Here is a 12,236-nt window from a genome sequence, read left to right as displayed (position 1 = left end):
CACCCCTTTCCCCTGTGAGGCTGGTGGTAAGTATATCATAACCATTTTTACGCTACATTTGCGGCTACGGACATTTCGTTAAAGTACAACTGTTTCACTGTCTTATGGCTGACTCGGTCTACGTGCGCAATTTGAAAGCAGGATAAATACGTTTGACCTGACCAAGGATTGATCTACACCACCTCTGAGCGTTGTCGTCATTCTTACCCCTTAATCTTCAGAATGTTATCATTATTTTTAATCTCTTTTGTTTTTGAGGACTGGGTTGCAACTAACGTTTCAAATCCTGTTGTATTCTGTCAACTGTTATAAAATCACAACATAGAAGTCAAAAGTTGGCTGAGACGATTTGAGCAGACACACGTTCATATTGTTCGAGTTCGTGTCACGTACGGTTTTAAAATCATGCGACGATCGATTGGGCCATGAAGACCACACTTTTTACACTCAAATACTGAGGATCATTTTTGAAGGGACAAGAACTGAAGGTCACCTAGTCGCACTTTATTAATTCAAACAATGTAGGGCCATCACCAGTCTCGTAGACTTGCTTTAGTTGAAAAGCCACTCTATTGCACAGCCAGTCAATCAAATGCAACCACTCACTCTTCGTTCGAAAATTTCCCATCTTGCAAAGCGTCATGATATGAATACCTCGAAAACCCGGATGTAAACCTGTTCTGGCAACATTGTGGTCTGTATCACCAGCTTCAGGATTGCAACTGTTAACGATAATAAACTTCCCTTCTTTTGTGAGAACTTGGCGGCAGGTTTCTAAAACTTTGATCATCTGTTCTTGTGTAAAAATGACAAATAAATTCTTCACAGTTATTGCGTCTACTTGTTTGGTCTGCGGGGCATCTTTAAGGATGTCACCACAAATCAAAGTCACTCTACTGTCAGAGATGTTTTCTTTGGCAAGGAATTCCTTTGCGCGCTCAATTACGTCCGGAAAGTCAAACAATAACCCGTGCGTCTGTTCACATCCGGGTAGTTTAAGAATGCGAGAGAGGAACTGACCCTCTCCACCCCCGATATCCATAATTCGCTTACACTTGTCCAAGGGGTACACAGTGAACACGCTTGGCTGCGCATTGTGTAACTCCAGTTGAGACAACATGTTCATGGCTCGATCATAACTATCGGCAAATTCGCGCCTCCTTTCCATTGTGCCCATTTCAGAAGCCACATCTCCTAGCTTCATTTTGTCAGAAGAATACTCCAATTCTTCAACTTTGTACATGTAGTCGTACAGATTCATGCCGTGAGCGAGCTCAAACGCTGTATCTCCGCCATGCTTGATCGCTTCTGGAAGACCCAACATGGCGGTCCAAATTTCATCGCTTCCATAATAGCTAACCATGTACCCAAGACTCGGTCCTTTGTCCCTCCTAAGCAACTCCATGGCTCTATTGGCTCGAAAATTCTTCTCACTTAATTCTTCTCCAATTCCCCATTGAGCCATGGTTCTCATGATCTTGTAGATCTTGTCGTCTGTGCGGCAGCCCGTTCTTTCAACGATCTCTTGAATGCTGACTGGACCGCAAGAATTACACAAAAGTTCTGGTACTCCTAAAGACACTAAAACACTTAAACAACGGCTCTTCCATACTCCACAGAACATGGATGAAATGAGGTTTTCCTCGCTGAAAGCTCTTTCAGCCATGTTTACTGAGTAGATTTTACTCTCAATATTCAGTTAACACGTCACACAGCAAGCGTAAGTAACGCTTCACGTAATGCTCGCGTAACGCTCCCTACTGAAAATCTTTATCGTTATGAACGCCGTGACATAATGTTAAAATGTTCTGGTGCGTTCTTCCCAGAACATACTGAAACAGAGTTTAGATTTATTTAAACTGAAAAACTACAGAACAAGACAAAACGATAAGTGTTTTAAATCGTATTTGTCTTTTTTAACATGTTTGCTCGGTCTCTTTGAAATAATGTTGCTTTTACATCCCAGTTTGACCAATATACATATAGATCCCGCTAAACATTAGATTCTACGCTCCGTATCCCGAAGATTGCATAGTGGCGATGGGGTGTTTATCCCGAAGGGGGGGAGGAGGTGGGGTGTACTACCAGCAAAATTTGGTGGGGGTGTGCGGCCCACTTCCCAAAACCCATACCCTATTTATGGCTAAAATCTGCGATTTTTCCCTACCCTATTTATGACCAGACCAAATATTCGATACGCTATTTATGATCGTTGCGGCTGACACAGTTGAATCTTTGAAGGGCTTTTGTTTATGGTCTTATCGATAATGATGAAAGAGTAGCTTCTTCTAAAAAACATACCCAATTCAAGACTAGAGTACAAAAACCATACCCTATTAAAGACCGAAATGGCCAAATCTATACCCTATTTATAGCCTGCGAGCAGGCCCACGTTGGAGCACAAGCGTGCCCAAACGTGCGCGGCGTAGCCGCGAACGCGAATCGAACGGCGAAGCCGCGAGACGAGAAAGTGTCTTCACCAGACTCCTCCCGCCGGATTGCTTCGCTCTTCGCCGCTCGTGCGCGTGAACCCTTGGGGCCGCACATACCTATATAGCCCACATAAGGGAGTAACCCCCTCCCCCCCCCCGGGGGGTGTTTATCTTGTTCTTATAAGGCTTCCAACGGCCACTTACATCAAGTTGATGGTCCTGTGTTATTTGAACTTTTTTATATGATGCAAATCCAGGTATTAAGACAGAGAAGCCTTAATGGAACAGCAATTGAAGCGATAATGTCGGCTACAAAGAATAGTAAATTCACATCAAGCAGTGTCAAGGGCAACTACAACATATAACAGCTTCCGGCCCGGACAGAGAGTATCGAGAGAGTAGGTAAACACGCAAATAGCACAGTTAGGCAAGGTGCAAATGTCTTTATTATAACCGAGTTTATTAAACACAAAAAGTAGAGAATAAAATTTGACCTCTTTCGGTCGGACAACAGCACCTTTTAGAACAGTTTTCGTAGTCACAAGCCTGTGGTGTTTTTGCCATTTCTTTTTTTTTTTTTTTAACAACATAATAATTTGGTTGGTTCACTTAATTGAAGGTAATGCCTTGACTACATGAATGAGGGCGACAACGCACTGTTTTAGTGTTGTCAGTGTGGATTTACACATCTGGTAAAGCGTGAACAACCCCAACCTCGTTCCCAGGGTCTCTCATCTTACCGCCACCTGGAGCTCGCTCCAGCGGGCGGTAAGATGAGAGACCCTGGGAACGAGGTTGGAACAACCCACGTTTTTACCACGCCGTCATCAGTTGACAGTAATCCAGTGCTTGGTATAGTGACCGAGGGTATAATACTGTACCAATACATCGTCACGCAATGCCTTGGGTGAGGTCAGACCGCGGTATGCTTTGTGTCGCTAAGTTTGACTTTACTTTGCGCGAAGACGTTTTACAGTGAGACAGCTACCAAGGGTTCACAATACTTTCTGTGAAGTTCTCAAGTGGCCATCCACCTCTCCACTAACTGCGCGTACATCCACTTTTATGTAAACAATCTCACGAGCATCACGAATCGAATTTCTCTCTACAGATGTTCTTGCCATGCTCGTCGTACTCGGCTTTGGTCACGCACATCTTGTTAACAAACACGTCTGTCTTTGACAGAGCACATCCGCCCTCCCACGCATGTGTTACAGGCCTGAAAAGAAGACAATCAACTGGTCAAAATGTACAAAGCGTACAAGCTCAGAAAAAGGTGTCGAAGGGAGTTGCAGGTGAAACTCGTAACGTTTCCTCCAGTTGTCCAAAAGTGCTGTGTATAAGTCACTGTGCTTGTTAGTTTTGGTTTTACTTCGTCGGAACCCATGATCGTGGTCTGAACCAAAAGGCAAATTAACCCCACCTACCTTTTCTCAGAATCAATGAGAAATTCACAAATATCATTCAAATAAATGAGAGGCGCGCTCCTAACTTTTCATTATCCAATTTGTAACAACAATGCTGCCACAGTAAACATTACACATTATATAAAATATGGCACAATCCTTACTTTGATGGGCAATAGACTGCTACGTCTAGATCACAAGGAGCGAGAGATCGGACTTCGGTGAACCTAAATAAAGGCAAGAAATCCAACAACGAATTGACATAATTCTACTGAGATATCATGTGAATGGAAGCCGCAAGCTAAGGAAAACAGCATAGAGTATTTACCATTCATAACAGCAGTCAGAAGCTTGCGCTTATTATTCTCGAGCTTTCTGTTCACACTGTCATCCAACTTTTAACGTCAAAAGCTAGCCATAGCATGCATCACACAAATGCCTTAAGTTTGGTGCCACGTTTTCCAAGAAGTACCATGGGTAATAATAGACTGACGTTTTTTAAGTTAGTGCAAGCTTTACTTCAAAATAAAGAACAATTAAGTCAATTAAACATTTCTCATTGTTACATTTTATCCTCAGAGATCAAATGAACGTGTTGACTTACATTGATCTGTCTGATTTAACTGACGGCCTCCCTAAAAGTTTATGTTTTATTTTACCTTAATACAGATAACAGGCTTATAAATTTCATTTATTTAGAACAGTATACTTGTTGGCCTCTAAGTTTACTTTAATTTATAGGAAACCGAGTTTTCAACCATATATTGCAAAGTACCTTGCGCAGTTGAAAAAACACTTTGCGTTATATCATTTTCAAATATTTTTTATTAAGCTAAAAGAAAGAGAAATTCAAATAACTTGTTTTGATAAAAGCATCAAAGCAATTTCCTTACACTCGTTGTTTCATCCCTGGTAAGAGAGCACAACCTCCAGTTAACAGTATGTTCATGTAACAGTGTGGCTGCATTTCTGAAAACAATGAAAGAGCATGCTAAGTGTAAAACAAATAAAAACTAAAAACATGAAGGCTAACAATCTTGAGGTGATCAGTATGGCTTGTACGGTCAGGTTCATTACTATACTGAAGACTGACTCTCCTCAGGGATGGAGAGATTTATGATACAATGTACAGTGTATCCCCCCACTTACACACTCCTTGCACATTTTCTCAAAATCTTGTAGACTTTACTTAAATGACTCACCTATTGGTAACTGTTCTATAGCATGGGTTATTGCCTCTGGTATTCCCATTTCTTGGATTCCTAAAGCACACAAATTAAAACACAAAATTCAGGCCTGCTTAATACAAAACTAGAATCAAAATATTGTGTGGTTCTGTACCAACAGGATTAAATTCATTTGTTCCAGTAAACATTCCTCTGTCAGTTGCCGAGACATTTAGCACTAAATCAGAATTAGAAGTCAAGCAAAGTTCCAATCCCTCCTTAAAAAAGTATAATTTAAATACAGTGCTAATCAAAGTTGCACTTGTAGCTTCAACTAAATGCCAAATGGAACCCACAAAGTTCCTAATCATCAATATCTGGATTCCTAAAACATAGGAACTCAAAACTGACTCCAGTTAAATATGATAACTTAATCTTACTGTGACCAACTGGGCAATGGACATTTATGAATTGCCTTACCTATATCTGATGGGTGAAATAACAACTCAGGGACGGCAAATCTTTCATTGTTCATTCTTAAGATCTAAAAAATTTAAACCACACAGCATCAATAAGAATTCATTTACAAAGGCTTTAACAACCCATCAACACAAACAAAATTAAATTATTTTTCTTTGTACCTCCATATGTTACTTCTTAATATAACCAGGAGCTGGGAACAACAATACAATGATAAATGACCATCTGTGATCAATCTAGTTTTCTCATTAACCATATTTATTTTTATTATTACATAGCTCGGGAGTTAAGAACACAAACTGCTATCTAGGCTCATTAATCCTTTACATGGTAAGGTCAATATCACAAGTATAGTCATTTAGGTGTACATGGAAAAATGAAGTCGTTGACTTCTGGGAAGAGAAGAGAATTCAAATGTAGATTGAAAACTCTCCTTTCAGACTCATTTGCCACTTAAGAATTCAAACAAGAAGAAATCTGGGGCATGTTTGATAACACAGTCGCTTGAAGGATCGTTACTGCTCTGCAATATAGACTTACATTAGGTTTCTTCTCATTTCTAGCAATGGGAATTAGAAATTTTAAAAAAATAACATGGCTGCCATAACTCATCACTAAAAATCTTTACCATGAAAGTAAATTATGTATTTATTACTAACTTGTTTATAATTGTAATTTGAACTGCAGTTAGTTAAATACATGCACAAACCTGTTCATTTTCTTTTTTAGATCCAAGCCACATTTCTGTTGCCGACTGAAACAATAACAACATTCTCACTCAACACATGTACAAAACTTAGAATACAATTACAGTCATTCCAACATGTCATGACTGAACATCATCAAACAAGAAAAGTAAAATGTGGACAAAAATAAAGGTGCAAAAAGTTGAGGCCTCTCATAAGCAGTTGAAGTGTGTAATAAAGCAAGGCACTCATTTCCCATCAGTGCCTAAAGCACTGATTGGCAAAATCATTAACCACCAGGAATTTTTCAAAACACTCAACTAAACTGATTGGTTGGTTGAATACTCTGGAGCCAAAAAAGAGAGAGCAGTCAACTGAAGGTTCCGTGGACTTCAAATTATAATTATAAGAAAAGAGCAAAGTATGTTTCAGCATTACTTAGCAATTACCAACGAGCTCACTGACTGCACAGCAACATCTACCACACTGTTGTTAGTTGCAAGGCAGAGTAAAATGACTGATCCAGCATGTTAAATTGAATCTTATGTGTCACAATAATTAAATGATTGTTTAAAACAATTGACCTACCTTAACATATCCTCTCTTTATATGAGTGTAGTCAGGCAAAACATAGTCCCTCACAACTGTATTCTTAGCACCTTTAAACCTACAGCAAACATGATTGTGGTAAATGTGAGATAAATAGTCCAGTTGCAAACAGGGATATTATTAATAGAAACATACTAAGATTCCTCAGATGGACTACACATTACACAACCAGTTCATGAGCAAGTTACTCCGTGTAGTCAGCAACTCTTTGTCTGGTTGTACACAACTTTTTTTCAATTTAAAAGATTCAATGTATTGTATTACACATTACCTAGCAGTGTTCATGTCTCTGTAGAAGTTGTCTGACACATAGCAGGTATCCTCTTTGACCTGATAAAATTCAATTATCTCTACATCACATATAAAGTGTTAGGCTTTGTTACTTTCTTACTACAAAAATGAGCTTGTGAACCTCTACTAGAAAGAATCTGTTTGATATCAAAGTTGTACTTTAGTTAAGTCTAGTTTCGTTTAGTTTAATGAGTTTGTCACCAAAATACAAGACCAAATAAATTCAAATATCAAAACAACTACATGTAACTTCAAAAAGGCAAATATATTCAAAATAGTATGGGATGAAATGGGGGAAAAAAACAGAACTACATGTAGTGTCCCAATTGCGATCTAACCACCTACTACACTCAACATACACTTAATATATACATTAAAAATAAATACAAACAAATACAAATGTGACAAATATGTAAATGATTGTATAAGTATTTTAATTTGTATAAGTATTAACTGTGACAAGTATTGCAATAATTTATTAATACATGGTGTATGATTGCCATTTTTCACTTGAATCTCTCTGATGAATAATTCTTTGATAAAATGTATACTGGTCAGAACAATATACATCTAACAATTTGTTCACAACATTTTGTTCACAATTTAGTGTCCTGGGGGAAAGAGAATCTCCCCTTACCTGATTAATGACATAGGTTTCATCTAAGACATGCAACTGCCTGTAAGTCAACAAAACAAAGAGCTGTAGTAATTATATTTTGATCAAATCACATGTTCATGTTTTGAAATAAAAATATTTGAAACTGTACATTACTCATCCTCACTCATGGCATGAATGTTGTAAACAATGTAATATCTGTTAAAATACATATGCATGCAAGGCTACATGTATTAGAAGTAAACTTGAAGGTTTATAATTTACCTGTATGATAGGATTTCCTTCAAATGATTGGTCAACAATTTACCGCCAACATTAATCCTGAGACAAAAGGCATTCATGAATCAACTGTTAGACATTCTTATTAAATACACAAATGTATAAAAGGGTGCTTTGTGGCACCAGTGTTTGAAAATTGGCTCAGCCTTTGGTTTTCATCAATGAAGTTGTTAAGCAAAACATATGATGCATTCTTGTTGCACCATGTCACTGCACATGGAGACAATGAATACCATAATTTATACTTCAGTAACGGACATGACTAAATAAATCATTCTTACAGATCAGATGCTTAATTATCATACAAAGTTTCAGAACAAGTCATTCTGTGGCTACTTTCCAATTTTTTGCAAATGATAATTTAAATTGCAATCTACTAAACTGACATTGTCCACACACTAAAAAAAAGCTGATTATGACAAATACAACAAAATACGCAGACCCCAAAACATTTTGAAAGAACCACACTCAAACTAAGCTACTTTGCAATAAAGTCTATCTATTTTGTCTACACAAATTGCTTACAGCTGTATAACCAAATCTCGAAATTACCTTTTTACTCCCTTCTTTAAGACTTTTCCATTAAAAACTGGTACAATGTGCGTGAAGGAATATCCTGAGTCTACAACAAGGCACATAAGATGTTTTTCCACCTCTTCCTTGTGGCATTTGAAGGCACTTAATTGGGCAGCTTAAAATTCAGAGACAAAAAACAGATAGCAAAGTTCACTGAACTGCTGTAGTATGTCATTTATATGTAACAAAGTTTATTGGAGAAGTTTATCTACATGTAGCTGGCCATTCTTGGAAGTGTTGAACTGAAAATGGAAACATTTATTTATCTACTGTAAATGAACTGAGAAATAGTATCATTGGTTAATCCTTTTTGTCTCCTCTTATTCAAATGCATAGAATGGCACCTGTCAGATTTGTGCAAAAGAGGAATGATGGGCCAGTGACGTTAATGTCATATAACACAAACTAAAGGAGCAGTTGACAACAACAGCAACAACCTTTGTTTCCTCTCGACTTAACAAAAAATATTTTTTGCAAAGTTAGGGGCCTAGCTACCTGAAATAACTTGAAGCAGCAATCTTGACTACCAAAGTAAAGTTAAAAGCATGTCTTTTACCTGATGAGCGGCAAAGAGCCTTAAAGTTATACTCTTCAAATAAAATTTCATCTGTTGCATCCTAAAAGCAAAGAGTGCATGTCATATGCTAAAAAATACATATTTTCTTGCATTGTATTATAAATTGCTATGAACAGACTTATTCAAGATCTAGGTATTACATAAATTCTGAATACAAGATTACACTTTGGTAGGAGAGTATGTGTAGTGACTGGTAAAGCTACAATAAATTAGGGCTGTGGGTTTAAAACCCCTAGTCTATACTATTTATGATATATGAGTACCTAAAAATAATATAAACCTGTACCAAGATGCACTTAGAGGGGTAGTGTAAATCCTTAAATTTTGTTGCACATGCATTCATACATGTCAGTGACTAATATCTATCAACTGAAGTTTGCATTTATACACAAAAACATACGTGTACATGACGTACATATACATTAGTTATAGGTTACATGACTTGTATTGCCTGAATCAATCTATGGAAAATGAAATGAAACAAACCCTTTTGCCCAGTGATGTTTTCTTATCTGACTGTGAATCTACAAATAACTGGGTATTTTGACTTCTTTATGAAACAAATTAACTTCAAATTAATTAAGAAAAATACCTACAAAATTTCAATTTATTCTATATAATATTATCAAACATACCTTGATGGAAGTAAAGTTGAGGTGTGGTTCAGTCAGAAGAAGAATTGTTTCAGGAAAGTCAACCTTACAAATGGAAGGACACAAATTTATCATTTTAAAGCAACAAGTTTTGTGCATAGATTTGTATATTTGTTACGGCAGGTTCAACTGTAAATGTCATTTGTTAAGGTATGGGTCAAGTGACCATGCAAAACATAATTCAAGCACATTACACCAGGAAAATTGGGAGGGGGGGGGGGGGGGGAGGGTTTGAATGGTAAGTGCTGCACAATGGGGTTAGGAGTATATAGCCCTTGATTTACACCAGTCCATATTCAAGAGGTACTTTCTAGTCAAGAATACTTCAAATGCACAAGAGCTTTGTTATCAACAGCAATTTTAAATTATTACAAGGGAATGTGATTATACAGGGAACAAAAGGTTGTGATCCTTGTGCTACATCCAGCAAGCTATCAAAAAGAAGTTGTCATGCAAAGTGAAGTTTTCAAAATTTACTTAATACATTCCAGGAAGGCGTATTACAAATTGGCCCGTTTCTAGAATGTAAATTCTAAATCTAAAATAGGGTCCCAAGTTGGCAACCTGAGTGGCACCAAAAACAAAACCCACCATGACTTTGGTACAACAAGGCTATTGAATACTATATGGTAGCAATTTTTAATGGAGCTAATAAGAAAGCAAATGTTAGTTCTTACATATAAGTGAGCAGAAGGTCTGTATGGGAGAATCTTGTCAAGGTCAAGATTCTCCCTCCAGGGCTGTGGTCTAACAGAGCCCGGGTGCCTCAGGTGACTAAGTTTTGTCTTTGGGCAACTTGTTTAACTTCATTCTTATGAAAGCTTGTTAGGGCTGGGTACCCAAGATTTCCTACATAAGAACCCTTGGGCACCTTACAATTTTGCTTAGAGCAAAGGCTTGCCCACACAGACCTCCTGTTAGGTAACACAGTGATTATTGTATACCCAATTGAGAAACCAACTTAAATTTGCTGAAAACCAATCATGCAGCCAGTTTGGTTTCTTGGTCAGCAACACTCATCTATTTTGTCTTCAGCTGGCATTTGATTGTCTGAACTGCCAAAGTTGTTTGTTTTATTTACCTTTTGCTCCTTTTGGCCCTTTCATTTTTATTTATTAATAAGTATTCATAAATTTGAACATTCAGTTCCCTGTCCAACCCATCTAAAACTGGGCAAATGCTTTTGTATTTTCAGTTGTACCCTTCTCACAGCAAATGTAGCTGCTAGACCAGTCCAGACTGAGAAATCTAGACCATAGTCAACATAATTATGTATTTTTTTTTAACAAAACCAGTCCTTGTGTGACACAGCCATGAGGTAAAGTGGACTAATGGACATGCTAACACCTTTTTCAATAGCATAAAACCTACGACTACGCAAGTGTAATGACTAGTGCATTTCAAGTGATTATTCCTACAACGTGCTACTGTAATTTAAAAAGTTGTCAAACTTCTTCCTTCGGAACACACAGTAGAGTAAGGCTGCAGTATATTTCTAGCTACCTTCATAACTTCCTTGCCAAACATGTAGTCCCATATTTGCTTCTCTACATCCCAGTTGACTAAGAAGCCCTTTTGGAAAGGAAGCACGTAAAACAGACCCGAATAATCTTTGCACTCCTCGAGCTGGTCGCCTATAAACAACTTTCTTCTCTCGCTCTTCGCTTTGAAAATACAATTCGGAATTAGTCTAAGGAAGTAAGATAAGACGCCAATGATTAGCTTAGGGAAATAACACTTGTGTTTTTGTGGTTTTGTTCTGTTGATGTCTTACCTTGGACTGTCTGTGGTGTTAAATCCTATCTTTGCTGAACTAGCGCCATTATCAAGCACCAGAACCACCATCTTGGAATCACTGCTGGATACCACGTCCCCGCGGGCTTCAGCAACTTGAGCAGTACTGGTTACAATAATTTTGTGTGACTCGCGTGCAGGAATAAATTAGTGCATCAAACATAATACCTTGTTTCCGGGGGAAAAAAGAAAAATAATCTTTAGTTTTCAAGAGAAAAAAGGAAAAAAGGAAAAGGAAATCCACAGACGCAAGCCGTCAATTTTAGTAAGACTTGGGCATTCTTAATTCGCACCCCGTGAAAAACGCGCGTTAAAAAAAAAAAAAAAAAAAAAAAAAAAAAAATCCTATCTTAAATTGAATTATATTTTAGAAAACTTCCTCCAATTTTCAGTTAGTTTAAAATTTTTTTTTTTCACAAGGAAGGTTCCTCGGCTAACTTAAACGTCGAATTTAAGAAATTATATAGATTCAGGCTCAGGTTAAGAAACGACACTCGGTCTTGATCACTAAAAATTTTCACTCTGTTGGCGATGTCGGCCTATTTGTTTGCAAGCTGGACTCCGGACCGAGTGGTCTTGGTTCAAGTCCAGGTCAGGGTCAAGGTCTTTGTATTGTGTTCTTGGGCAAGACGCTGTACGGCTCTCACAAAGCTTCTCTGAGTTCTCTCCAC

The 12,236-nt window shown here is 37.8% G+C and overlaps 2 protein-coding genes across 2 annotated transcripts; both read right to left on the bottom strand.

Annotated features, from left to right (window-relative positions):
- Positions 1 to 2: 2 nt before the first annotated feature.
- Positions 3 to 1,879, bottom strand: LOC145479128 (phenazine O-methyltransferase PhzM-like). Its single transcript, XM_081457386.1, has one exon. The coding sequence runs from the start codon at positions 1,664 to 1,666 to the stop codon at positions 494 to 496; it is 1,173 nt and encodes a 390-aa protein (XP_081313512.1). The 5' UTR covers positions 1,667 to 1,879; the 3' UTR covers positions 3 to 493.
- Positions 1,880 to 3,205: 1,326 nt separating this feature from the next.
- On the bottom strand, positions 3,206 to 11,890 carry LOC145479115 (actin-related protein 6-like). The gene is made up of 15 exons (XM_081457373.1): positions 11,546 to 11,890; positions 11,275 to 11,461; positions 9,754 to 9,816; positions 9,098 to 9,158; positions 8,518 to 8,656; positions 7,951 to 8,007; positions 7,708 to 7,747; positions 7,051 to 7,109; positions 6,759 to 6,837; positions 6,194 to 6,238; positions 5,485 to 5,548; positions 5,041 to 5,100; positions 4,732 to 4,807; positions 4,003 to 4,065; positions 3,206 to 3,651 (listed from the first exon to the last, which is right to left on the bottom strand). The coding sequence occupies exons 1-15, from the start codon at positions 11,614 to 11,616 to the stop codon at positions 3,519 to 3,521; spliced, it is 1,197 nt and encodes a 398-aa protein (XP_081313499.1). The 5' UTR covers positions 11,617 to 11,890; the 3' UTR covers positions 3,206 to 3,518.
- Positions 11,891 to 12,236: the final 346 nt, after the last annotated feature.

Source organism: Orbicella franksi, chromosome 2 (genome assembly GCF_964199315.1).
Source record: "Orbicella franksi chromosome 2, jaOrbFran1.1, whole genome shotgun sequence".
Lineage (NCBI taxonomy): Eukaryota > Metazoa > Cnidaria > Anthozoa > Scleractinia > Merulinidae > Orbicella > Orbicella franksi.
The sequence above is the reverse complement of the archived record's forward strand: the minus strand, read 5'-3'. Positions and strand labels throughout refer to the sequence as shown.